The sequence below is a fragment of the Palaemon carinicauda genome, chromosome 18, assembly GCF_036898095.1.
Source record: "Palaemon carinicauda isolate YSFRI2023 chromosome 18, ASM3689809v2, whole genome shotgun sequence".
Lineage (NCBI taxonomy): Eukaryota > Metazoa > Arthropoda > Malacostraca > Decapoda > Palaemonidae > Palaemon > Palaemon carinicauda.
In genome coordinates, this window is record NC_090742.1 from 62,278,928 (window position 1) to 62,306,580 (window position 27,653).

General features: G+C 36.4%; 2 protein-coding genes across 2 annotated transcripts in view; both read right to left on the reverse strand.

Moving 5' to 3' along the window:
- Positions 1-1,255: 1,255 nt before the first annotated feature.
- Positions 1,256-15,798, reverse strand: LOC137657846 (SUMO-conjugating enzyme UBC9-B). The gene is made up of 6 exons (XM_068392439.1): positions 15,654-15,798; positions 9,113-9,193; positions 7,386-7,469; positions 5,476-5,593; positions 2,964-3,108; positions 1,256-2,364 (listed from the first exon to the last, which is right to left on the reverse strand). The coding sequence occupies exons 2-6, from the start codon at positions 9,176-9,178 to the stop codon at positions 2,295-2,297; spliced, it is 483 nt and encodes a 160-aa protein (XP_068248540.1). The 5' UTR covers positions 9,179-9,193; positions 15,654-15,798; the 3' UTR covers positions 1,256-2,294.
- Positions 15,799-19,395: 3,597 nt separating this feature from the next.
- LOC137658011 (protein unc-13 homolog 4B-like) overlaps positions 19,396-27,653 on the reverse strand; it is a 31,244-nt gene continuing 22,986 nt past the window's right edge. Inside the window, exons 9-16 of the mRNA XM_068392728.1 lie at positions 27,113-27,292; positions 25,942-26,160; positions 25,121-25,318; positions 24,674-24,785; positions 24,231-24,364; positions 22,688-22,935; positions 21,965-22,161; positions 19,396-21,188 (exon numbers count right to left, since the gene is read on the reverse strand). Coding sequence (XP_068248829.1) covers positions 21,013-21,188; positions 21,965-22,161; positions 22,688-22,935; positions 24,231-24,364; positions 24,674-24,785; positions 25,121-25,318; positions 25,942-26,160; positions 27,113-27,292 — 1,464 coding nt within the window. The 3' untranslated portion in view covers positions 19,396-21,012. The remainder of the gene's footprint in view (positions 21,189-21,964; positions 22,162-22,687; positions 22,936-24,230; positions 24,365-24,673; positions 24,786-25,120; positions 25,319-25,941; positions 26,161-27,112; positions 27,293-27,653) is intronic.

Sequence of the window (27,653 nt, forward strand, 5' to 3'; positions counted from 1 at the left end):
TGATGTCAGAAGCGGGAAAACTAAAGGCAGGGATCTGGCAACACTGTATGATGCCAGATCCATTTGTGGTTTTCCCACTCCCGACATCATTAACCCTCATTCTTACTAACTATTGTGGTCTGTTATCATTGTTTGCCCGTCGGGCATGCTCAATTATGGGCACTTTTTTTTTAGTATGGTGGTAAAATCATACTAGGAATGAGGAATTGATTGAGGTATCCATATGCCAAAAAATAAACATGGTTGGACTTGAAAAGAAGGGATACAGAACCACTGTTTGTAAAATCCTTTAGTATCAAAGTGACAATAAATACCTAAAAGAACACAAGAGTTACACATTCAGAATGACAGTGAGGAACCGTTTCACATCCAATGACCTACAGGTTCGAGCAATTAAAAAAGTTATAGGTATGAACTACTGTACACCATGAGTCCATGCGTACCTCCCTTTAGATAAATAATGAACACAGGTGAACCTTAAGTGGTTCTCACAATTCCAACTACAATGCAACCTTCACCAAACCCAGGAAAAGGATACAATAAAATTAAGCACAAAGTGTACTAATCTCCAGGATTTTCTTACGCCTTATTGGCTGTAAGTCTCATAATTTATGTGACAATTATTTTCCCATATATTTTTTCAGCATTTTCTTCATGTAAATATATGTACATTGTTTAACTTGAAGTATTTACAATAACAGTAATAGGGAACAGCAAATTTGATGCAAAACTTTTCCCCCTTTACCTGGTTTGGGTTAAAAATTTGGACCAGAATTCAAGAATGCATCTGTATGTCATACTAAAAGAACAAGTCATAAATATTCTTTTATTACTCTCCCCTTTACTCTTGTTGCAATTTCAATCTAATAAGTTGCTCTTATAAGTATTGCAATCGTTTATCTTAGTCAACATTTACACAAGTTTATCATTAAAATCACTGGCCTTCTCAAACTAACCCCAGTTTGTTAAAACTTTTAGATAACTGTATTCTTAACCTTTCTTAATTTTGTTCCTGTGTCTTATCAGTTTAGTGGCTGTAGATTTACTTGAAATATATCCCAATGTACAATAACAATTTGCAGGTAGTTATTCCATTTTTAATAAAGCAGACTATATTTCATTACTTATGCTTCAACAATAAATATGAAGTATATAACAATACAGTACGGAACTATTTGATACATCACAGTTATAAATACAGCATTGAAGTAATTTTCCCTATTTAAAGAAAGAAGAATTCAAATTAAACAAAACCTGGTAAAAAATTATTTATTAATATCCATCGTTGAGAAAAGCGCAAGAGTGACTGAGACAGGTAAGAAGAAGAAGTTAAAAAAAATCTGAACAGTCAAAGGTTTTCACAGGTAACATAATCTTTCACGTCTTATAAACTGTAAAAATCATGGGCATCTTACCACAAGAAGAGACATTGGAATGAACTTGTAATGAAACTAACATATGTTATATAAATATATATAGTGTACTAATGGAAACAAAAAAATTAAAATAAATAACTTCTAAGCTGTGAACCTGTAACAACTAGTGTGTCTAGTGTGGGTTAATTAATTAAAGATATTCTTAAGTAAGCAGAGTTAAGATTTATACGAACAAAGTTTAGATACAAGGATTAATTTCCACAATTAAATACAATTTACATTTATAAATGCAAAATGAGAAAATGGGAAAAGTTGACAATACAAATAAAGGGGATGAGGACTGCAAGGTGATATGGATTTGAGTTCACTTCCCACCACAGAATCGCAAACAATATAATTGAGAGCTAGAACAGCATCAGAAGTGTGCGCACTTTTAATAAATGGATTAAATTTTGAAAGATATAGAAAATAAAATCTCAAGAGAAGTTAAAAAGTTGATTTCCAAAATCCAGGTGACAAATGCTGTACTCTTGTCAACCAATGTCATAAGAGGTGGTATAAAAATGCAATCTTTCACCTTTGTATCTATCACTTTTTCTTTACTCAACAGTCCTGTTGAAAAGGATGACATATGTGCTCTTTCAGAGCGAAAATTAGCTCAATAAAGGCCTTAAGCCTTACGAGGTCTCAAGTCCTTGTCCAAAGGTCCAAAACAAGGGAGTAGGCTTCTCTCTTGTAACAGTTCTTCTCCGTACAAATATTTACTATGCTTTCTTGACAATATCTTCAACTACTTAAATCATTCAGTGTATAGTATATACGATACAAAAAGAGTAATATTCAGTGTAACTCGAGAAGAAAGATTAGTTCACCATCCTTTTTTTAAGTCTATGATACCAAAGAACATAAGAAAATCTATTACTCGAAGGGTGCTGACATTGCCTTAGCCTGTGCTCGAACTCTCTTCTCGTATTCTAGACGGTTTTGGCTGAAAAGGGAAAAAATATTTATGTTTAGATACCTGTCCTAGATGAAAGATGAAGGAATGGAAAAGCTACAAGTCTTGTAATGTAATTAAATATTCACATGGCATTTTCACCCTTTAAAAACAATCTTTTAGCTATTAAGCCTTTTACCACCAAAGGACGTACTGGTACGTTTCACAAAATTCATCCCTTTACCCCCATGGACGTACCAGTACGTCTTTGCAAAAAACTAGTTACATTTTTTTTTTTTGGCATATTTTTGATAATTATTTGAGAAACTTCAGGCATTTTCCAAGAGAATGAGACCAACCTGACCTCTCTATGACAAAAATTAAGGCTGTTAGAGCAATTTCAAAAAAATATACTGCAAAATGTGCTTGGAAAAAAAAATAACCCCTGGGGGTTAAGGGTTGGAAAGTTCCAAATAGCCTGGGGGTAAAAGGGTTAAGTTTACTTTACAATAACCATGAAATAGAGAACGTCATTATCAAACTACCTGATATCCACAAGAATTATGATGTTAAGGGGAAAGCTATGATCTAAAGCTCACACTTCCCTGTGGGAAATAATCATGAAGAAAATGGATTAGAGTAATCCTTACCAATAGATTGTATATGCTTCAGCCTGTGCAGGATCTTTAATATTGGGGTCATTAAGCAAATCCTGAATACCCAGGAGAATCTGCTTGATGGTAATAGCAGGTCGCCAATCTTTTTCTTCATCTAGCAGAGACAAGCAGACAGTTCCTGTAAAATAAGACAATTAATATTTCAGAACAAAACCTCTGATCAACGTTCTATAAATGAATGACAGTACAGTACTAAATTCCAGAACAGATTTGATATACGAATTTTGGTGACATTCAGCCCCCGAGTGTGTGTGTGTAGTCTCATGATAAATGAAGTTGAAGAAGGAAACGGAACATAGGTTTGGTAGAAAGATACAAGTGCTGCTAAAGGCAGAAGGGATGTTGTAAAGAAACAGCTAATGCTGTAAAACAAGACAATTAATATTTCAGAACAAAACCTCTGATCAATGTTCTGTAAATGAATGACAGTACTAAATTCCAGAACAGATTTGATATACGAATTTTAGCTGTAAAACCCCAAGACTGGAACTCAGGAGGACATTCAGCCCCAGAGTGTGTGTGTCTCATGATAAATGAAGTTGAAGGAGGAAACGGAACATGGGTTTGGTAGGAACATAAGAAGTGCTGCTAAAGGCAGAAGGGATGTTGTAAAGAAACAGCTAATGCCTCGCCACAATGCACAAGGTGCACTCTTATGGGGACAAATTTTAGAGGATTTCAGGTAAAAGAGGTTATTACGAAATCTACTTTTTGATTTTGAAACATCCCCTTGGAATACTTGACAACATTATCTCCCTTCAACATTTAAATGAATATAACACCATATGGGGCATGCATAATTGAGATATAAATGTAAATTATGAAAAAACATTTCTTTACAAAAATTAACAGCCTTTTTTTTTTTTGGCCAATTACTTTTCTTTTCAATTTCAACACCTGTGAAGTAGTTTTTATTATCAAAGCTTTAGTGAATTATAATTTACAAATACAATATTCATAAGTACTTGTGATGGCATAATATACAATTTCCTACTATCATAGGTTTTGGGTATAGACAAAATACATTCTATCTCAGAATACCTGGTTATGTAATTATATGAATCATGAGTTTTGACTTTCCCCATAATTGACTAAGGTTGCCAGATATTTAAATTTTCTTAAAAAAAGATAAAGCTTAGGTAAAATTGGATGCCAAAATTTGGTTTGCTTCATAGGGTTCAATTATTACAAACTGGGGAAAAAAAAAAAATACACATTGATCCAAAGTTTCTCAACTCTTAAGCTCAGAATACATTTTAGCAGTGTAGCAGTCATAAGATTTACTACAAGGAGACTGGCTCTCATGGATATTCCAAAATTTAAGAACAAATGTATACACTACTAAATGTAGAGCAATTTAACCCCTTTTCTAAAAACATTAATTACTGACAAGACATTTATAAAATTTGGATACTTAAATCATTCAATGACAAAATAAAATAAAATTCTAACATTTATAAAAAATTAAAAGGCAGAAATCAATTACTGTAAGTTGATAACACTAAAATTCATGAAAATTTAATTCAATAAGATCCCTTGGGTTGTAAAGTCATCTACTGTTCAGATGCTTACAGTATTTACACGTGTATTGAAACATTGTAAAATTGCTTAGACAAAATGAGGATCAATAAATAAGAAATTTTTGAACCAGGTACATTACTATTGCAAGCAGGATGCTATAACCCCATGAGCTCCAACTGGGAAAAAGATTTGATTCAAGAAATTCGAGCCATGTGGGTACGCACGGTGCCAGGGACGACCATCGAGCCTTGAGGTTTAACTGTAGGACTATGCAGCAGTTGCACCATAAATAATTCAAATAAACAATGACAAAAATTGAAAAAAGGAAACAAGTCAATAACAAGTCATAACCTACACGGTAACTTTACAAATCTTCCCAACCAGGACACAGCTACGCAGCAGTCCAGGTCTCATTCTTAAAAAGCCCCATTTTACAGAGGTCACCTGTCCTTTCCCTAAATTATTTTGTTGCATTCATTCAGAATATCGTCACCCTCATAAACTAACTGCCGAAGTCATTTTCTCCACTTGTTGGGAAATCAAAAAAACCTTCTCATTTCCTAATTCTTTATATCATTGTGTTGAGCTTCAATTCACAAATTGTTCTGTTAAGAATTTGTGAATTGAAACTCAAGACAATGATATAAAGAATTAGGAAATGAGGTGTTTTTTTTTTTTCTTTATTTCCCAAGTGGAGAAAATGACTTAGGCAGTTAGTTTATGAGGGTGACGATATACAAGCTGCCCTTGACAGTCCTCTAGGGGGAAATAATCTTGCGGCATAAAAAACTATCTTACATTCACAACTAGTTACATAAGACTTAAAAATATTAGAAAACCTGGTTAATCTTTCTGAAATCCTCTAAATTACATTACATAATTGGCTACAACCTCCTTTAAATACATTAACTGGGATTACTTAAAAGGAAAATATATCAAAATGTGAAAGTAGTGCGAATATTACCTGATGGATAAACATTCGGGTGAAACAATGGAGGTTCAAACTTGCATTTTGGTGGGGTGGATGGGTAGTCGTCTTTGAAGATCATGCGCAACCTGTACAGGCCACTTTCCCATGGGGTCTTGGGAAGAGAAAAAAACACTAAAATGAGTGAAGACTAAAATCATAAAGACTACCCAGCAACAAATTCATTGCTTAAGTATTTCGATAAGACTTCTATGAATACAAATAATATGGAAACATAAATCAATTCAATATTGTGTTCAATGAATTTTTTTCATTTTCAAATAATTTTTGTAAAAAAAAATCAATTGCTTCAGAACATTGTCAAGTTGTTTTAGCTTTTAAATATCCATTTTGTTACCATAGAGTAGTAATGTATTGAAAGGTTAAACAAGATCTTAATAACACATTACAATTTTTAGCCTTTAAATGTACTCAAAATACTTACTATAGTCCATTTCTTTTAGCGATGCATATTTGCACCGACTCGCAGCGTTGCCCTTTTAGCTCGGAAAAGTTTCTGGATCGCTGATTGATTGGACAAGATAATTCTAACCAATCAGCGATCAGGAAACTTTTCCGAGCTAAAAGGGCACCGCCGCGAGTCGGTGCAAATATGCATCGCTAAAAGAAATGGACTACTGTATAGATATATTCTTTTAATATTTGAAAATAAGTTATGAAACATATAACCAAATTATTATTCAATCATCTTGTGAATAATCAGCACCCTAATTACAGAATAATTAGATCAGGGGAAAACTTTTAATGTTGATTAGAGAAAGCAAGCTAGATTCTGCCAACTTCATTCCATGCTATCATCTGTAACCTATTATCTAAAGTTATTTCTGCTTTGCTGTGCTAAACACTTTCTGCTTTAACCCTTTTACCCCCAAAGGAGGTACTGGTACGTTTCACAAAAGCCATCCCTTTACCCCCATGGACGTACCGGTACGTCCTTGCAAAAAAATGCTATCAATTTTTTTTTTCTTCATATTTTTGATAATTTTTTGAGAAAATTCAGACGATTTTCTAAGAGAATGGGACCAACCTGACCTCTCTATGACAAAAATTAAGGCTGTTAGAGCAATTCAAAAAATATATACTGCAAAATGTGCTGGGGAAAAAATAACCCCTTGGGTTAAGGGTTGGAAATTTCCAAAGAGCCTGGGGGTAAAAGGGTTAACAATGATACTAAATCCCCACTGCTTTCCGATAGAAAATTTACCCAAGGGAATCTGTTGTTGTCAATGATTGAACATTACATAGAAAATCAGTTGTGCTGGGCTTAACACTTGGTGCCCATCTTAAACCGTAAAGGACTGACACCAAAACTATTTAAATCTCTCAAGTGTACAGTAAATTAAGAGTTTACTCAAGTTTGCACAGACATACATACATACATATACCAAGGGACTTCCCCAAATTATGGGGGTTAGCCGACATCAACAAAGAAACAAAAACAAAAAGGGGACCTCTACTCTCTACGTTCCCTTTTTGTTTTTGTTTCTTTGTTGATGTCAGGTACCCCCCAAAATTGGGGGAAGTGCCTTGGTATATGTATGTATGTATGTATGTATGTATGTATGTATGTATGTCTGTGCAAACTTTAAACATTTCAAGTAAATTTGCAATAAAAATTTCATACCATTAATTATTTTCTAAAGCAGCTAACCAACTCAAGATTCCCTTGTGATTACAAAATATGGATGAAGTTTGGCTGCAACTTTTTACATTTAAAATCTACACAGGTATTAAATTTTATTCTATCTTTAAGGTGAGGCTGACACAATAACACCTAACTATGCATTCAGATTGTTGCCCTCAAAAATAATTTTGTTTTGACAGATGCCAAACTTAATCAGTGCTATATTCTAGCTAAAGTATGAAATACACAAATAAACACTTACTCCCTTCTTTCCTGGAATTGCACATTCCCAGTTCATTAAATTTAGTGTACCATCAGGGTTTTTTGTGGGACGTGCAATGAAGCCCTGTAAAAAATAAGGAGCATTGAATCAAAGGTTGCATAAGTGTCATGCAAAGATGAACTGTAATATCAATAAAATGCAAACGAGGACTACATACTGTACAGAGGGTTAGAATCTTGTATTCCCCATTTCAGTAACTCCTGCCTTTCCCTTTACCATGCATGCCAAGAAATATACGGCAATACCTCATTTAAAGCTCGCTCATGAATGGCAGATGCTAGGGACCGTGACATTGCCCTAGAGACTGCCCATATTTACATACGATCGGCAGCCAAAGGCCCCTCTCCACCAAAATAAGGACTAGGAAGGGCCAGGCAATGGCTGCTGATGATTCAGCAGGTAAACCTATGGGCTTCCAAAAACCCCCAATCCTTAGCTCACACAGATCGTGAGGTTGCAGACACTACAAGAAACTATAAGAGCTTGAGAGAGATTCTATCGCCCGTCCAAATGGAATGCCAGGCAGGAACATTTCCAATAGGCCACAACAACCTATTTTACTTCCTTTCTAAGAATTCTGAATATCCTTCACCCTCTATATTACCCACAAAGATTAAATAGTAACATTGATGTCTACCCAACCCTAACACTTTACAGAGCAGTTTACAAGGACTTTTACATTTCATCATAGTTTCTCACTGGACATTCAACAATTCAACATGCAGTATACACTATTACAAATAATAATCCTATCATCAATGACAAAACTTAAAATTATGATGACCAAGATGCAACTATTTGGGTATGTAACTGTCCTACTTCAATAGCCTGCATGGGAAGTCATAAGAAACTTAATGCTCCTGTGGCTGACTATAGACTACAAAACCAAACACAGCCCTTCACCCAAATGAATCAAGACCCTTTTCACATTCCTTTAAAATAAGAGGTCTTATTGTCTTCTGCATCTGTATCACCGTCTCCAGATAGCATTTCTCCCGCCATAATTTTTGTTGACTAGCAAATCTTGCCTATCAATTTGCCTTTATTGACATTAATCAACACTGGCTCCACAGTTACCTTACTGGAAGATCATCCAGTTAAGATTTATCATATTTACGGGTAAAGAACATCAGTTCTAAAATTTGCCACATAACCAGATGCCAATTTAATTTGCTGTAAATGTTCTATGTCCATATAATACTAGTGAACTTGGTTTCCTTTCCTGAAATCAGGTGAAATATGGCATCTTTAAGCTTCAGTTTTCTTGCATGATAAGACCAAATCAGTGTAGTATATTCAGTAGGCGATGGTTTTCACATGAAAAGGAACAGCTAATTCTGCTGTCAAAATAACATATCCATGGAAATGCGAAATAATCTTGACCACTAACATAATTTCTCACAAAATTGAGTCTCGTAGTGGCAAATTGTCCATTCAATACAGAACAATCCTAAAATTTTGCTCAAGCACATATTGCAGTGTATTGAGGGCTGTACAATGGAAAAATGGGCGATGCCAGGTAATGTTATTAAATCTAAGGATCATGAGGTAAAACGCTAAAGTAGCATTAATCTTTGATTTTCTAAAGACATTTTTCGTAAAGCTTACGAGAGAATTACAGAATTTAAAAGACTTTCGAGGCATTTAAAACTTATGACCTCCACTGCTAATCCATAACAAAATAACCAACTTATGAATCAACTTACAAAAGGGTGATCTTTCCTCCAGGCCTTTCGTTCTTCAGCAAGACGAGCAATAGCTATCCCAGACATCTTGTGTGTTAAAGCCTGAAAAAGAAAAAGCATATTAATTGCTTTATAACAGTAACTTTGACCTCAGAAAAATATAAACTAAAGTAAATCTTCCCTTACCAGAACTTAAGACTGCTTTTGAAAACTAGACAAGGTATGGATGTGGTACCAAGAGCCAAGTTTTATTTCAAGATAGAACCCAATCCAAAATAGGTCAGGCTGTGCTAAATCCATATTCTAGTACAATAGAATTAGCTTATTGAACTATTCCCCCCTTGAAAAACTATTCTTGGGTGCTAAACAAATTTTGTATATATCATGATGCTCGAGATAGGTCATAATTTTGCTTCCTTCCACCTAAAAATTTTGAATCCTGTGGTCCTCCAAAAACTAACTCTCCTTTACTTTCAAACTGAATAAGAAACGTCCCTCTTCTGTCTGAAGAGATGAACTGGATACATTAAACTACCCTAATTTTATAAATTGTATACCATGAACGTGTTTTATGTTATCAATGCAATCATATGAAAACACAAAATTTCTTTGACTTTTTTTTTTTACTATCTTCAGCACAAGATGGTACCACTGAAGTTTCATAAATACTAAGCATGTGTAACTTTCTTTTCCTTTTGGTTACATGTTATAAAGGGGGATGCAAAAGAGGTACTGTAATATTCGTGATAAAATTTAAAAAACAAGTAATTTGTATTTTTTTGTAACTATACAGACTGTTGTCCTTTAACTGGAAACTTGGCATTTAAAACTTAGTAAAAGGCGTTGGCAGCAGTCGATAATTACGGTCAGAAGCCTCGTCTTTTTTACGGGGAAACTGAACAGTCACTTTGACTGTGTCTGCAACATTCAGGGTTGGTGATGTCAGGAAGTCGAGTTGAAGGACTCAAGTTTGTAGGAAAAATACAAATTAAATGTAAACTATTTCTAAAATTTTTCAGTTTATTCCTACACAAATACAAATCTTTGTTCTTTAATAGATTTTTCCTTAGGCGGGATGAAGTGTGTATTACCAAACTGACTGGCTAAAATTCCGGGATCGTTAATCTCCGGCATGATAATGAGCAGATAATAATATCCTAGACACCTCACGAACCATGGTCAAAAGTACAGTCAAATTCATGGCTCAGGCAACTGAGGTGATAGCAGAACAAAATCTTTTTCTTAGACAGGTAAATATGTCAAGTAAGGCATAAAAAATTTGATGGGATTGCCTGAACATATCCATCATGCCCCTCATAAAGCGAATGGTGGAATGAACACATTTAATATCAATAGAAAAGCTGCTAGCTAAAGATGAGGTTGGCCAAGGCACCAGCCGCCCGTTGAGTGTTATGTGGTCCTTTGACTGGCCAGACAGTACTACATAGGACCCTTCTCCCTGGTTATCTTACCCTTTGCCTACACAACCTTCACTTCCAACATGACTACGGGCAGAAGTTTCCCCGAGAGGTATTTAAAACCCAGTTTTCCCACTTGGAAAGCCACAATTGTTTAAATGGGGGGGGGGGGGGTTGTTAACAAATACCACGAATAAGTGCTTTTCCCACCTTCCTGGTCAGAAATGGAAAAATGTCAGCCTTTGTATATTGACAGACAGGATCTCCTGCTTGCCTAGAACACCACCTAACCTACCTTACAAGCAGAGTCCCAACCTATGTACCTAATGGAGATGGCTCAACGACCCTTAGACTACAGTATTCTTAGCAATAGAAATGGAATTACCCCTGCACTAATTAAATTACACTGGCTGCCGGTAAAGGCAAGAATCGAATACAAGCTACTCTTACTAACGTTTAAGATACTGAACCAAAATATCTAAAAGAATTCCTGAAAAAAACTAGAACTAGAAACAAATGTTACCATAAGACACATGAGTGACAAACAGACTATCTGAACCAAGAACAAATAGTAAATTTGGTGAAAGGGCTTTCAGCTACTGTGCACCTAGACATTATAATAAACTGCCAACTGAAATGAAGGACTTAAAGGGAGCAATTGAATTTAAGAAGAAACTAAAGACATTACTTTTCACAAGATCCAACCCTCCACTGAAGTCGAGTGAACTACTTCTCGGGCGGGTCCATATCAATCATCTAACGAAACATTTTCATTGTAACTTATACAATTCTTTGTAGCATCGGAGCCTTTGTAGTTTATGGGGACAGGCCTTTGACCGGCCGAAAATAGAGTAAAAAAAGTCCGAAATCGGCTTTTTTACGGGAATGATCACGGAATGAAATAATATTAATTTCACTAGTTTTGTAATTGCTTGTCCCAACAATCTACATACTAGGACCACTCTGGTCATGGATGTCGGAAACGTGCGAAAAAAAAGTTCAAAATCTGCTCTTTTTCGCGGGAATGAAATATTAAATTCACTAGTTTTGTAAATGCTTGTCCCAACAATCTACATACTAGGACCACTCTGGTCATGGATGTTGGGAATGTGTGAAAAAAATGGACAACTAACCCAAAATTCCCCTCCTAACCTGACCTACAAGCCATGTCCTCACCTTCCTCGTGAACTAACCGGGGGGGCTAACGGCCCCCCCAAACACTGTCGCTAACATACAAACCCCACAAACCCAACCTAACCAAACCTAGTAGTTCCCAGGTCACTACCCTTATCCGGGGGTAAGCCCCCGGACCCCCTTCGTAAGTCTCTCTCCTACACAAAAAAAGGTATGGGTAGCGCTCAAAATTATATCTTAACCACATTGTCATAATAAAAAAGTACTCAGGCTTACCTTAACATTCGATGTCGCAACATCAATTGTACACTTCTCACATGGACCCCTAAAATCCCCTAAGAGGCCTTCTTGAAATAATGAAAGAATTCGGGGTAACTCGAGTAAAATCTCGTAGGTGTATATACCTTAGAGTCTTAGGTAAATGTGTAGGAGAGCTCCGCGGAAGATCTTGAAGAATTTAAACACCTACAATTCACTATTATATCATATAGAACGCTTATATAATAGTCAATATATGAGCAGCTTCTATTTAACGAAGATATTCGTGTGTATAGTTATGTTTCACTTGGATTTTTTTTAAGTGTTTGTTTTTGTTTACTGTGTGATGTCTTGGCTAAAATGAGCTGTTTCACCGCCTTACTGCGTATGGCAGACTAGTTCACAATGCTATTCTAACCAATAACAGGTGTTTTCTTGACGTCACACTGTTTGAAAACCAATCATGGCGGTTTTTACAAATCTAGCCAATGCTGACACTTATTACTTCACTTATCCCTGCTATTTTTCCACCAGTTACCACAGTTTACGTGAAGTTCCGCGGAGGAATATTTTTGCACGTCTCGGATCTCCCTTCAAACTGAAAAGCTCATTTTGCTGTGAAGTATGGAGCAATTAGCAGGACCTTCATCCCGTTCCGACTGTGTCACTTGTGACAATTGCTTTATTTCTTATGGGGATTTTTGTGTACATTATTCAGGGAAAGTTGATTTGCTAATTGCATTTGCTCAACGTCATGGTTTGATTTTGGCAGAGAAAAAGTGCCCTAATTGTGAAAATGTGTGCCGTATAGATTACAACAAATTAGCATTCCGGTGTGATCGTAGTGTGGTTACTCGTGGGAAAAGGAAGAGGAGGTGCAATTTTTTCGTGTCTTGTTTCGGTGGTGCCCTGAAAATTACTGTGGCCTTAAGGGGGGTCGGGGGGGGGGGCGCCGCCAGAGGCGGCCCCCCCCCCCCCGGCAGGCCTAGGTAGGGGTACAGGGCCCCATAGGCTAGGTTAGGTGGGTATCTTAGGTTCGGTGGTGCCCTGAAAATTACTATGGCCTTAAGGGGGGGGTCGCAGGGGGGGCGGAGTTCCGCCCCCCCCGGGTAGGCCTAGGTAGGGGTACATGGCCCCCAGGGTAGGGTAGGTAGTTGTATTAGGTTCGGTAGTGCCCCGAAATATCACTTTTCTCCTCCTCCCCCCACCCAAAAACCCCGCTTCCCACTGGGGTCCCCCATAATTGTAGTAGTAGGTTTATGCTTACATTTTCTGTGTAAGAGTTAAGTGGTTGTAGGAGGATTATCTCACAGTTTCAAGGTAACTGTAGCTACAATTTACTGTTTTCTTTCGTTTTCTACTTTTAAAAACTTTTAAATCGAGCGCGGAGGTCTCCTACACAATTACCGAGTCTTAATCGAATCAATTTGATCAATATGAGTGATAAACTCAACAATATCGCTCAAAGAGTAACTGTACGAAACACGTCTACCCATTACGTCTGATAGAGTTAGAAAGGGCAGACTCCAGGTCAATCTCGGGTCATGTGGGGGGGGGGGATTAAAAATTTAAAATCACGCAGCCAACGAAAGGTTTAGTTCGGTTGCTATGTTTGACACTGGCTTTATCTACCGAAATATCTTAACTAGATGTTGGCTAGCCTAACCTTTGGTTGTATATAAAACAAAATAGTATTCTGCATAATTTTAGGACGTGTCCCAAAGAAATAACAATCTTAACAAGAGGTTATAAATGAAGATTGTTGGAATTAGCGAAAACATAAATCGGAACATCGATAACTGTTCAAGCTTGCGCCACCAGCTGATAGGCGAACCGAGCGCCGCCAAACGGGTGTTATTATAGTCAGGCAGGAAACAATGCTTGCGGGAAATTTTACGATCGAGTGTTGGCCGTGGCTTCAGCGGACGACGCATTGTAACGACCTTTTCCTAACCTAACAATTCATGATAATTATCATAGCAGTATCAAATATCACTATAAATGACGTGTCCCTAAAAACTACAAACTTAACGAGGAAGTAAATATGTAGATTAACGGGACAGTATTAAATTGTAAAAACTAACGTTTCTTAGACTGGGATGACATGGGATCTATCTATCGGGAAAGTTGGAAACTAAGCAGGAGCTACCCATGACTTGCGTTCGGACCGTGCTGAACTTAGAAAATATTGCCGTGGTAAAGGTAAATTATGATACTATTCAAAATGATAAAATATGATAAAATAACATCATATTATGGTATGTTGGATCATTGTAAAGAACATCTTCCCCATAATGAAAAACGATTTGGCTAGTAATAAGAAAGACATTGCCCTGTCCCCAAAAACTACAGACACCCCTTGGTTTTAAACCCAAAACAAGTAAGAATAAGGTGGTTTTGGGGCATTAACCATCAAGGTGTATACGTGTGATAGCGGCCACCTGAATGTATGATGATGACGACTATAATTATAGCTTTGTAAGGGGGAGTCGCAGAGGGCCCTCCGTCAGATAATTAGTTAAGGACACGGCTTGTAGGTTAGGTTAAGTGGGGAAGTTTAGTTTGGTGTTCATTTCCAATGCACGCGGAAGGAACTGCCCGCTGATATACAAAGGCTTCGCTATCATTCATATACCACAGAGATGCAGTTATTCATAAGATAGAGTAACTAAAATATATGGTCCAAGTAATTAGTTAGAAATTAAAGAATATTTACCATTAGCTGTGCTTCACTAAACTGTAAAAGCGAAAACAAATCAGAACTATATAATTTTCTAAACTTGCATTGATTCTCATGGTATAGGCCTAGCCTTCTGCCTAGTACAGCGGTAACATGTTCGCCTAGCGTTCATATGACGGCAGGTCGATCCCCACAAGAAACCTTCGAGTTGAAGCTGTTTACTGGGGAGACCACTACTGTGATTAGGCTTACCTAGCTGACGTTCTGGTGAGCATCTATTATGATTAAACTGGAACTGAAACCGGACTCCTTAAACCAGTAAAGGTAAGAGGTAATAAACTTTTTAATGCATAACCGTTGGTACGGACCCCCAGCCCTTATTATTATTACTATCCAAGCTACAACCCTAGTTGGAAAAGCAGGATGCTATAAGCCCAGGGGCTCCAACAGGGAAAAATAGCCCAGTGAGGAAAGGAAATAAGGAAATAAATAAATGAAGAGAATAAATTAACAATAAATCATTCTAAAATAAGAAACAACGTCAAAACAGACATGTCATATAATAATATAATAAGTTACTTTCCGCCCTACTTTCCCGGCTTACCCAACTTACCTATGTGATTTCGGCAGCTGAAAGTAGAAACCCTATTGGTTAATTACTTATATTTATAGGGTAAAGCAAAACTGATGGGCCAAACTTGTTAAATAAAGGAATAAGAACAGGCTCCAGTTCCTTCCTCGGGTTTGTTATTGTTTCGCTGTTCTCAACATGGCGGTCTTAGTGACGTCATTAAAAAATACAAACTAATCAAAGAAATTGCGGCAAATATAAGCAACCAAAGTACGTAAGGAAATCAATCGATTAGCCATATGCTTATTGGGGGAGATATGGACGTTCAACTTATATAAGATGAAGATAAAATAAGGTACAAAGGACCGGCCTTTGGAGATGTAACCTTAAGAACCACAAAAGATCGAGGTTAACCAGAGATGAATTTGGCCTAGAACACCACCATATATACCTCAATAACATAAATACTAACAGGAAATATAGTACACGACATATACTTACAGCTCAAGTAGCTATTAAGATCCTCTGGGTTGAGATTAAAACAAAAGAAGACCAACTGAATAAGGTGTGATGTATCAGATGGTCTACTGGTCCTTTCGACTCCGATTCTCGTGAAATCTCGCGCAATCTCGTAGATCACGGTGTCGCAGGGTTGCCAGATTATTTCCACTGGTTTATCGTACATGAGCCGTAAAATTGTCGTTTTTCAACCAAAATTATCGTACACAGTTTCAATATAATTATTAAGGAGTTATATGATTGACTTATTTCAAAATATTTTAGTATAATTGTTTAGTTAATCACGCATATGTATATACCTAAGGTATGTATCGTACATCGTACTTGACCTAAAATAGTCGTACATGTACGATAATTATCGTACGCATGACACCCCTGCGGTGTCGGTTCTTTTCGCGCTCATTTTTGAATACTCAAGTCATCTATTTAATTAAAATAAACCTTATTCCTAATCTAGTGTTTAGTTTTGAAATATTTCTTATATACCTGATTTCAATTAATTAAATCTATATGAAATGGTTCATTATCCTTGAGGGGAAACGTGATGGGATATTGTAAAATATTCGCAGCGAACGTACCCGTAACTTCCATTAGGTAATAATGGAAATTAAAAACAAACTATTTTTTTTTCAAATATTATCGTTCACATTTTTAACTTGGAGAGTCATTGATTTTTCATTATGTAAATCAATACTTTTGAATGGGAAGGATATTTGAAAGCACAAGGATGGTTTATACTGTACCATGTGGAACTTGCTAGAAATAGATAACGCCATTACGCCATTTTTGTGAACTGACTCCTGACTGTAATAGACGATACTGTAAGCAAATGCAGTACAATAAATGTAATGCGGTCAATATTATATGAAAGTAATCTAATTTTACCTAACATCAATATAACCCAAAAGACTAGAAGCCTGTGTTTTCCGTATGGCTTTTGCAATCAATAATTTGCAACCTTGTTTCCAGTAAAGGTTTCCTATCCTAAATGTTTCCTTACTCTTTCTTTCCTCACTGGGCTATTTTCCCTGTTGGAGCCCTTGGGCTTATAGCATCCTGTTTTTTCTAAATAGGGCTGTTGCTTTGTCAGTAATGATAATAATAATGGATGCACATTACATTCTCTTCTTAAAAATGGAGTCTAATCCCTTGGCCTTTTCTTTACTAAGGTAAAGGGCATACTTACCTGTCCATTTTCCCGAGATGGTAATGATTTTTTAAAACTATGAAGCTTATTCATATTTTTTTCGAGAATACTACACACACGCACACACTCACACACATTATATATATATATATATATATATATATATATATATATATATATATATATATATATATATATATATATATATATATATATATATACATCCCCGGTCACGCTCAGCGGCATTCCCAAATGTATAACTGCCGAGTTTCTCCCCGTTCCACGATAAGGGGAAAGAGGGAATAGTCATAACTTGGTGAGGGGCTACCCAGACGGGTTCTGTACACTGTGCATGTATGCACATCTATCTGAATATTTAGCAGTAATTTTTTAGGGATGGAGCACACTAGTGTGTGTGTGTGTGTGTGAAAAGTTTTCCTGAGCAGCAGTTTGGTTGATATTCTCAGACAGTATCGAATACTTTCATTTTACGTGACGTCAACTCCATCAAGGTCTATAGACCTTGAACTTGATACTCCTTCTATCAACAGCAGATTGGATATTGAACAAAAACAAAACTTGTCTGTACTACCCAGCCAGCAATGTAACACACTGCTGAGAGACAGGCATCTCTCTCTCTCTCTCTCTCTCTCTCTCTCTCTCTCTCTCTCTCTCTCTCTCTCTCTCTCTCCACTACATCCGAGGTTTAACTTATAGTAGGCCTATACATTCTTCTCATTTGTAAGACTGAACAAATCCTTCACATATTCCAAAATTGTAGGATGGCCAAGACACCAGCCACCCGTTGAGATACTACCGCTAGAGAGTTAAGATGTAATTGGCAAGACAGACTAACAGTACTGTACTACAATGGATCTCTCTCTCTCTCTCTCTCTCTCTCTCTCTCTCTCTCTCTCTCTCTCTCTCTCTGGTTACGACTCATTTTATCTCTGCCTACACAGACACCAAATAAGTCTTCTTTCCTCATACACATGACAATACTAAGATAACCGAAAAATTCTTCTTTCACCCAAGGGGTTAACTACTATTGTTCAGTGGCTACTTTCCTCTTGGTAAGGGTAGAAGAGACTCTATAGCTATGGTAAGCAGCTGTTCTAGGAGAAGGACACTCCAAAATGAAACCATTGTTCTCTAGTCTTGGGTAGCGACATCGCCTCTTGCACCAAGGTCTGCCATTGTCTTGGGGTAAGTTCTCTTGTTTGAAGGTACACTCGGGCACACTATTCTATTGTTTCCATGTTTCCTTTCCTCACTGGGCTATTTTTCTTGTTTGAGCCCTTGGGCTTATAGTATCCTGCTTTTGCAACTAGTGTTGTAGCTTCGCTGCTAGTAGTAACTATAATAATACATAATTCGTTCCTCTTCTACATATTTCACCTTTCATTTCTCTTACTTTTCCAATCATCATTTACATTCACACCCACATAGATATATTAGATATATAATCAACTACTTCTTTTCTTTCGCTATCCATACCAAATTTATTGCAAAACCTTCCAAGCCTTTACACAACACGATAAACTAGCTCCTACTTACTTGAGGTTTCAACTTCTTCCACTTGCCTCAGGAGTTCTTCACGATCATGCCATACTCATTGTATGGCTTCATTTCTTGTCCACCAGATTTGCAATTAAACTATTCTCATTTTGTTTCTTTCATCATCATTTTGAAAAGGTTAATAAACAGTCATGAAATCATTGTGAGCAAATAATTTCCATGTAACCCATTGGATGAAAATCATGAAGATAATAGACTGATACGTAAGATCTCTCTCTCTCTCTCTCTCTCTCTCTCTCTCTCTCTCTCTCTCTCTCTCTCTCTCTCTCTCTCTCTCTCTCAGTATCGTGTATACATAAGCTTTTCTCTCAGTGGTTTCACTCAACCTAAACTGAAAGGTCTAAGTCTTTACTTCATCTTCTCTCATACATGCTTTTATTTCTCTCACTAATTTCCATAGGTTGTTATAAACAATGATCCAATTGCTTACACAGGAAAAAAGTTTTTGAACAAGAACTAAGAGCAGTTATGAAAATCATACTTGGTTCATAGTGCAACAGAAACAGCAAAACTGCAAGGTTTTCTACAAATATTTGTAATGATTCTATAAGAAAATGAAAAAAATTTAGTCCTGATAGTTAGATTAAGATGAGAAGTAGATTAGAAAAAAAAAACTATATTCAAGAATATTAATAAAGATCATTATCAGAGTATTACTATATCAATTAAGGATATCTTCGAATAATCCTGGATTTCTCCTACATTTTCTTCACAAATCAAAACTTTTTCTGGTATAATTTGAAAATGGCTTTTGACCTGCACTGCTTCTTTTTATCAGTTTTAGTAAAAAAAACAATATTCTAAAATACAGGGGCCACTAGACGTAGGTTCGGTTCACCACTCCTCTTTTGCAGAATGGGAGAGAGGGACACGCCATTTACAAAAGATCCTAATCTACTTCCTCAGCTTCAAGAATGATTTGATAACTTTCTCTTCCTTACTGACCTTTACCAGACACACAATTACACAAACAGGAACGTGGTTCAAGAACACAAGCGGTATACCATAAATATTTATTATTTATACACAATATAAAACAATACAATAACTGTTTCTGAAGAAGAGAATAGAAGAGAGAACTGAGAAACCAAATAAAAACGAAAGTGCATTTACAGAATGACTAGTTGAAAACCTATGAAACTAACGAGCATTACCTATCGTACAATGACTCTTGTTCGATAAATGACAAAGACACGGCACTTCTGGAAGGACTATACTCCTTGTAAAAAGCACCAATGGTTATTCTTGTTATTTATATTTGCATTGGGGAGATATTCACTGAGCTCTAATAAGTTATGAAATATTACCATTAAACATAACTGAAATAAAATGTTTTCTTCTGTCATGGCCAAGTTTCTGATAAAAACAGGGCGAGTTACATATTGGAAAAAATAAAAGATTTAAATTTGTCATGACTGGCATCATAATATGGTAATACTGTTCGAGTCTATCACTTAAAAACTGTCAGATATCTATAAAAACAGCCAGCAAACCTCAGAATATAGTTAAAAAAAAAAAAAAACAGGCTAGCCTCTGAGCTCTGATGAATATGCTCCTGCAATGGCAGCACCCTCTGTGTTCTCTAGACTTAGGAACCATCTTGCCTCAGGACACAACTCCAGAAGATGCAGTGTTGCGTGTGTGATGCACGTGATCTCACGTTGAGCAATCGGAGAAGAAAGGAAGGGGCGATGTCCTGAGGTAATCGTCTTTTTATTTGTACAATATAGGTAAATGGGATTTACAAAAGTATGCCTCTGTTCACTTGAAAATATTCATGATTATGTGAGAATCATTAGATACAGGTAACAAGAATATATACAGCTAATTGCTAGCTATCACATCCTAATTAAAAACTCATAAAAGAAAAAAAGAAATAAATATTCCAATTGTTGACAGCATCCAAAACAAAATAAGAAATCCTTCAGTTTTCATAACATTTTAACAAAATAAAGAGAATTTTAACAATGGTGCAGCCTGTTTTTCCTATCAAAACTGGTTACATAAAGGTGGGATAACTCGACTGTAATGGGTAACAGAAGCATGACGTACATGAAAAAGGGCAATGGATTTTCTTTCTTACACCACAGAGGTCTTTGAAACGAAGCCTCTTCCTCAATAGTTTTGGGTATGTACAAGAAAACATCTGAGCAGCAAAACACCCAAATCATATCAGGGATCACAGCCATTCAGTTCTATTTCACAGTTGGATTCTATGTACAAAGGATCACAGGGAGAAACTTATCTTTGTAATGCATTGTTTTCTTTTGTCTTGAGTAAGCCTATAGCAATACATAGATATAGCTGATAAACATACGTCAACTGATGACGCGGATGCATTGTTCAAGATGCGTACGTTATCGTGGCACAGCTGACTTTTCGTAAATATTTTTCCTTTACAGTATTGAAGAGTATTTTTCCTTTAATTCACAGCAGTTTACCACATTCAGAGACACAGCACTGTGAGGAAACCAACAAACTTTCAGCAATGAGACCACCTTGCAAACTAAGACTGTCTGAGGATACATCTTAATGCATCGGTTGAATGCATTTTTTTTACGTCATGGTACCAGACAACCTCAAATACAGATGATGCTGTACTCATCGTTCTTTGTCTCAAGTGAATTTAAATCTGTCTATTAGGTTAGGACTGCGAGGTCTGCCTCTTTCATCATCAGGTTTCTGCAGAGTTCTGAGTTTTGTTTCTGGTAGACGCTTAGACACCTTTTTCAAGAAGGAAGATGCGACTTTGTCTCCCGTACGTCGTTGGAGAGCTCGCAGGGACTTGTAACCTGAAGTGAAGTACATGTTAGTTTTTGGTAATTAGTTAATGGGGCAGATTGACACATTTTAACATTGGCCAGTTATGTTCAAAATAAATTTAGGCTTACCAATAAAACATTACACTAAATCATTAAAGAGTAGGAGGATATGACAAATAGACTGATGTTATACTAAACACAACAATATGCTGTACAACCATTTGGAGCAAATGTTTTTATGTTGACCAGGCTGACATGAGTCTTTTTATAGTTTATATATGACATATCTATTTTTGACGTTGTTAATAGTTTATATAGGACATATCTGCTTTGACGTTGTTACTGTTTATTGAATGTTATATTGTGAATTTATTCTCATCATTTATTTATTTCCTTATTTCCTTTCCTCACTGGGCTATTTTTCCCTATTGGAGCCCTTGGGCTTATAGCATCTTGCTTTTCCAACTAGGGTTGTAGCTTGGCTAGTAATAATAATAATATAATACAAAGAAAATCAATTATGAGATTTTTGTGAGTCTTTTCAACTTTTTAACAAATTTCTGGTTAACTTAAATTTCTATTGCATATGCACAAAAGGGGAAAAAATACTACTAGACATCACCTAATAATAATACTGTACCTTTGCTCATACACAAAAGAAACTTACCCATATCCAGACCAAGAGTGGACATTTTAAGGTATGTGTTAGGGACGGTGTGAACTTGGGAAGAGTCGACACAAGGGAAAAAAAAATACTACCAGACATCTAACAATAATATTTTTGCCCGTAAACAAAAGAAACTTACCCATATCCAGACCAGGAGTGGTCATCTTAAGGTATGTGTTAGGGACAGTGTGAACTTGGGAAGAGTCGACACAAGGGAGGTCAGTGAGCGGCACCACAGCTTCTCCGATAAACGTATTTGATCGTCCCAGATTGTAGTCCTTGAGGGTGAACAGGAGCAAGCCAGCGCACACACCATCGTTATCCTTTTTCATATCGCTGTAATGGAAATATTTACGGATGAAGTACCAAACACAACATATGAATGAAGATTGGCATTAGTGTAGTGTTCTTTGAATCATCTAATAATTTCTGAGCCTTTGCTGTTTAAGAATTCTTTCTATTCTTAAAATGTGTGGATTTTACATTTTACATATCAAATATATTTATCTTAATAACTTCTGAATCTAGTATCTTAATTACCCTGTTGGAAAACACAAAATTCATTTATATCTTGAAAACTTGTTATTAGGGGGGTCTACTTTGTTTTCTTAACATTAACTTTAGAAGAATAAGGAATTATTTATTTTTTGTAGCCTGGGCAACATGGCTATATAAATAATTACAGCTTTCACATGTTAAGGAATACAGTCATCTATTGTGGTCAGTACAAAATGAAATTCTCAATATTTGTACCCCTTGCAATCACAAAGAAGCTTACAGTAATTTATACAAAAGTCTTCAAATGGGTATTCATTTATTGTGGATTAGACTCCAATAAATGAAACCAAGGCTTCTGACTCACTATTCAAAAGTTTCTTCGTAAACTGCCGGATCGGCCTTTCGTTGAGTTTTCGTCTTCCGCACCGTGGCCGACGGGAACCATTCTTGAGGGACTAACTGAACCTTAACGTAGGAGTCAACCGGTTGATTATAGAAGCTGTGGTGGAGTCCACCGCTCCTTGAACTGACGCTCATGGTGTCGCTTTCCGTAACCATGTCGCGAGCCATGATCACTTCCACCAACAGCTTTCCGGGGCGAGTGAAGAGCATCTGCAAGCAGGGCAATTGAATTATGATTCTTATTCATTACACTTTGCTGTAAAGTTGTCAAGCACAGGGGCTTAAGGGGTCATACTATTTAAATAAAGCCAGGTTTACACTTCATACACTTACATACATATACATATACCCAAGGCACTTCCCCCAATTTTGGGGGGTAGCCGACATCAACAAAGAAACAAAACAAAAAAGGGGACCTCTACTCTCTACGTTCCTTCAGCCTAACCAGGGACTCAACCGAGTTCAGCTGGTAGTGCTAGGGTGCCACAGCCCAACCTCCCACATTATCCACCACAGATGAAGCTTCATAATGCTGAATCCCCTACTGCTGCTACCTCCGCGGTCATCTAAGGCACCGGAGGAAGCAGCAGGGCCTACCGGAACTGCGTCACAATCGCTCGCCATTCATTCCTATTTCTAGCACGCTCTCTTGCCTCTCTCACATCTATCCTTCTATCACCCAGAGCTTTCTTCACACCATCCATCCACCCAAACCTTGGCCTTCCTCTTGTACTTCTCCCATCAACTCTTGCATTCATCACCTTCTTTGGCAGACAACCATTTTCCATTCTCTCAACATGGCCAAACCACCTCAACACATTCATATCCACTCTACACTTATGCTCATATAAAGAAAACACTTTTGCTTTCAATCTCACTAATATCTGATCTTATTATCCAGATTTATAATAATTGGTACTGAAAGTTAATTAATGAAAATATACTATTGATAATTTCCAAAATACAAAAGGTCAAGCAATAGCGTGCAGATTCTTATTTCATAATACATTACACCAAACATTTCCAGTTAATTTTTTTCTCTTTTTAGATTCAAACTAACTAAAGTTACAACTACTGTACTTGTTTATCTTGTTTTTAACATGTTATTTATCATTTTCTGAGTAAACAGCTAAATGACAAGCTTCCCCAAATCACTAACTTTGCGTTAAATGTAAATTGTGTAGTAAGAGAGTTTAGTTCCTCAAGTGAATTCAAAGCTTAGATAATTTTCATAACCTTATACGAACATGTGTTATATATAATTATATGGTCAGAGGTACTCTTATGAATTAAATCATACCATTTACATGAGGAAAATCATAAATCAAAATTTTTATTCTTAAAAAATGGAAAAGATGATGATCTCAAGGAATTTAATTAATTTCTAACAATCCAGTCTATTATCTAATATAAAGACCACTTTTGAAGAAATACCTCTAAAACCAAAGTCACTGAAGAATCAGGGACTCTTTGAAAAATGGGAAATACTGAAAAATATGTTCTACCTTAACTACAAGCTGAGCTTTAGAAGGCACTGCTGCTTCACTCTGTTCATCATGGCGTTCTTGGTAATACTTTGCAATTAGAGATTCTGTCGACATCCTCAGACTGTCAAGGAAGTCGAGCAACTCTGTGTATTCTGAAATACAAAGGTGGAAAGAAGTTCTTTTAGTTTTTGTTTCAACTCAATGGTTTGGTTAAACTGTATAATAAAATGGAATATGTTTATAGAGTAATTGGATCCTAGCCAACGATGGAGTATGTATCTATTTAGTGTGATGGTAAAGATTTACTAAACTATTTCCAATTCATAGCATCTGATATAATTAAATTTCAATCTTAAATATATTCATAGACACCTGAAAAGTCAAGATATTCAATGGTCAACTCTAAGATTATCAAATAATTTTATTATACTTACGAAATACGCAAATCTACAAATGCTTACCCTTGGTACGAGCTTCTTCCGGATCAAGACCAATCCCTTCATCAGGAGAGAAAAACTTGAGGGATGCTTCTAAAAGATCATAGACTCCTTTGAAGTATGATGCCTTTCTCCTCTGCAAAAAGTAACAAAATTTTCAGAAACTATTCACCATATAAGTTAACACGTATAATAAGTGTAAATGTTGATGGTACATTATTACTGTTTTAATTTACATATGAAAAAGAACTATATTAATCATGTATGTTTAATATAACAAATTAACGACTGAAGTACTGTGGTTATACCCAGAATAAAATTGATAAATAAAATGTACAGACAATATGCTAAGGTTGAAAAAATCAGACTATTTAAATCTGTTTACATCTACAGTAACAACAAATTAACTTATCAAATCAAACCCAAAGAAAATCAAAATGACACAGAAAAGCTTATATAAAACCCTCGTACCTCAATATTTCTGTCCACGGTTTCACTGAACAATGTGATGAGGACCTCCCACAGGTACCACAGGAATCTCTGGAAGTTTGACGCGTGAAGGTTATTATGGAGGAGCTGGATGGCTGGATCCATCACCTGCTCCAGGAGAGGAGCTTCACTCTGGGTTTCACATGCTTCCTGCAGTGCTCTGTCCAGAGTTGGTTTGAACTGTGGGAAGGATAACATGTGTTAATTATAACAATTAAACATAGTTTCTTTTTCGTACCATTCTACTTTAATACCCAGGCCAGGCCACATGACCTATTGTTAGATAAAAGAGTACTATTACATGCTTGCTTTATTATAACAATTTCTGCATATTAGCATCATAAAAGTTTAGTCTTTTTGGTAGAACTAGAGGGGCATTTCTCCATCTTTTGTTTGACCTTGACCTTTGACCTTAACATGTATAAATTGGCGTGGATTTCCATACATGGAAATATGAACCAAGTTTGAAGTCTCTGTGACAACGACGTCCAAACTTATAGATGATTACGTGAATTGGACATTTTGCTTGACCGTGATCTTGACCTTTGACCTTGACCTTCCCAAATTTAATAATTTCCAGCTTTTAAAATAATAGTTAATCCCTGCAAGTTTCATTAATCTACGATTAAAATTGTGACCGGGAAGCTGTTCACAAACACATACACGCACAAACGGGCAGAAACCTAGCCTCCTTTAAACTTTGTTGGCAGAGGTGATAAAAAAGTTTCCATGGGGATATTTCTAACATTCATGACATCTGGAATATTTCAGACAGTGGCAAAAGGCTGAATTGAAATCCATACCCGATATATCACAGCTTCAATGAATTCGTTGACTTTGGCCTCCATGTTTTCTGTGGCACTGACGATAAGCCTCTCAACTGTTGCCTCCAGTTGTGATGCTGACCCTTCTCCGTTAATTGATTTCCTGATCTCGTCTAGAGTGGCATCAAAGCCGAAGTGACCTGGCAGTCCAGTCAGTTCTCTTCTGACTCTTTCGATGTTGTTTAAACCGACGCAAATCTGAAGGAATAGAAAAAGAACCAATTGGAGTGTAACCTATTGTTTGTTTACAGTTTATGTTGAATTTGGAGTTTTTTTTTGTGATAATGGGATATTAATTTTTTAAAACTTTGTTTGTGGATTTCCAGTTATTTGGAATGCATAAAATACTGGACTGTGAAAAACTGGCTAAGAAGGTACAAGAGTTTGAAGGGCTAAAGACCTAATCTGATCTATAACTTAAATATTTGCAAACTACTGTACCGCATGTGTTTCATACACGCTCGAACACTGTAATAGTTTTGATTTTTGTCTTATCACTCAATCTTCCCTGCATTGTTATAGACCAACTTATTATCATGCTAGTTCATGATTTTTCTCGTTTGAATTTTGGTGACGTTCTTGCTCGCAAGTCCTTGAATATAAACTTGATGATTGTTTAATAAAGTTTAGCTGCATTCACCTCGCTTCTCAGTTATCACCTAACAGGTGCATCCGTACACTGAAGACCCTGGAGTGACTCTCACCAATGTGCGGAAGTGCCTGTTAGGTGATAACTGAGAGGCGAGGTGAATGCAACTTAACTTTATTAAACAATCATTGAGTTTATATACAAGGACTTGCGAGCAAGAACGTCACAAAAATTCACACATGAAAAAGCATGAACAAGCATGATAACAACAACAGCGCAGGAAAGAGCGAGTGATAAGATGAAAAATCCAAATTGTACAAGCGTGTAGGAAACATGTGCGGTACACTATCTTTGAGGTAAATGTCAACAGTATACATGACTGCTTCACTCATACCTTATCACTTAATTGTAATAATACTAATAAATGTTCGTAAGTTACATTTTCTATGAATTTTGTGGCTCAGCTGGTAATACCCTTGCCTCGATGGGTCCATATGTGAGGCAGAAATTCATTAAAATAATGATATTAATGACAAAAAATGATAGGGATAATGACTGTACCTGCTTTGTTATGAAGATGCGATCAGTATTCGCTTGTCCCTGGAACATTTTATCAACCTTGGCTCTCAGAAGGTCAGAATATGTTGTAGCACAGGAGCAGATGTCCTCCAATATTCTGGCCAGCAGTACAGCACTGTGCTCTGGGTCCGGCCACATCAGCTTGAGCCACCAAATTTTTACCTGGAAGAAAATATTTTACATTGTAAGTGTAAAACATGATGGTACAATAGCTTTAATGCCTAAATCAAGTCTCAGAGAACAACTTTAACAGTGACTAAAGAAATGATTTTGTGAAGGTTATTTTACTGTGCATATTCCGTTCAGTTCTTCAGCTGTAATCCAGTGTAATATTGCACGAAATACATGAAATGTAAGACAGAATATGAATTTTAAGAATATTTGATAAATCAGAAAATACAAAAGAATCCATCAAATCTCAAAGAACAACCCTAACCATGACTAAATAATTTCATTTGCGACTGAAATTCCAGTGTAAAATTACCCAAATAACATGAAATATAACCGATAGAATATGAATTTG

Bases quoted from the DNA above. Each gene is read 5' to 3' on its own strand.
- LOC137657846 (XM_068392439.1), bottom strand. From the start codon at position 9,178: ATGTCTGGGATAGCTATTGCTCGTCTTGCTGAAGAACGAAAGGCCTGG. The intron at 5,594-7,385 runs GTAAGTGTTTAT...TCTCTTCCCAAG, and splicing joins CAATTCCAGGAAAGAAGGGA to ACCCCATGGGAAAGTGGCCT. The intron at 2,365-2,963 runs GTAAGGATTACT...TTCCCTTTTCAG, and splicing joins GAAGCATATACAATCTATTG to CCAAAACCGTCTAGAATACG.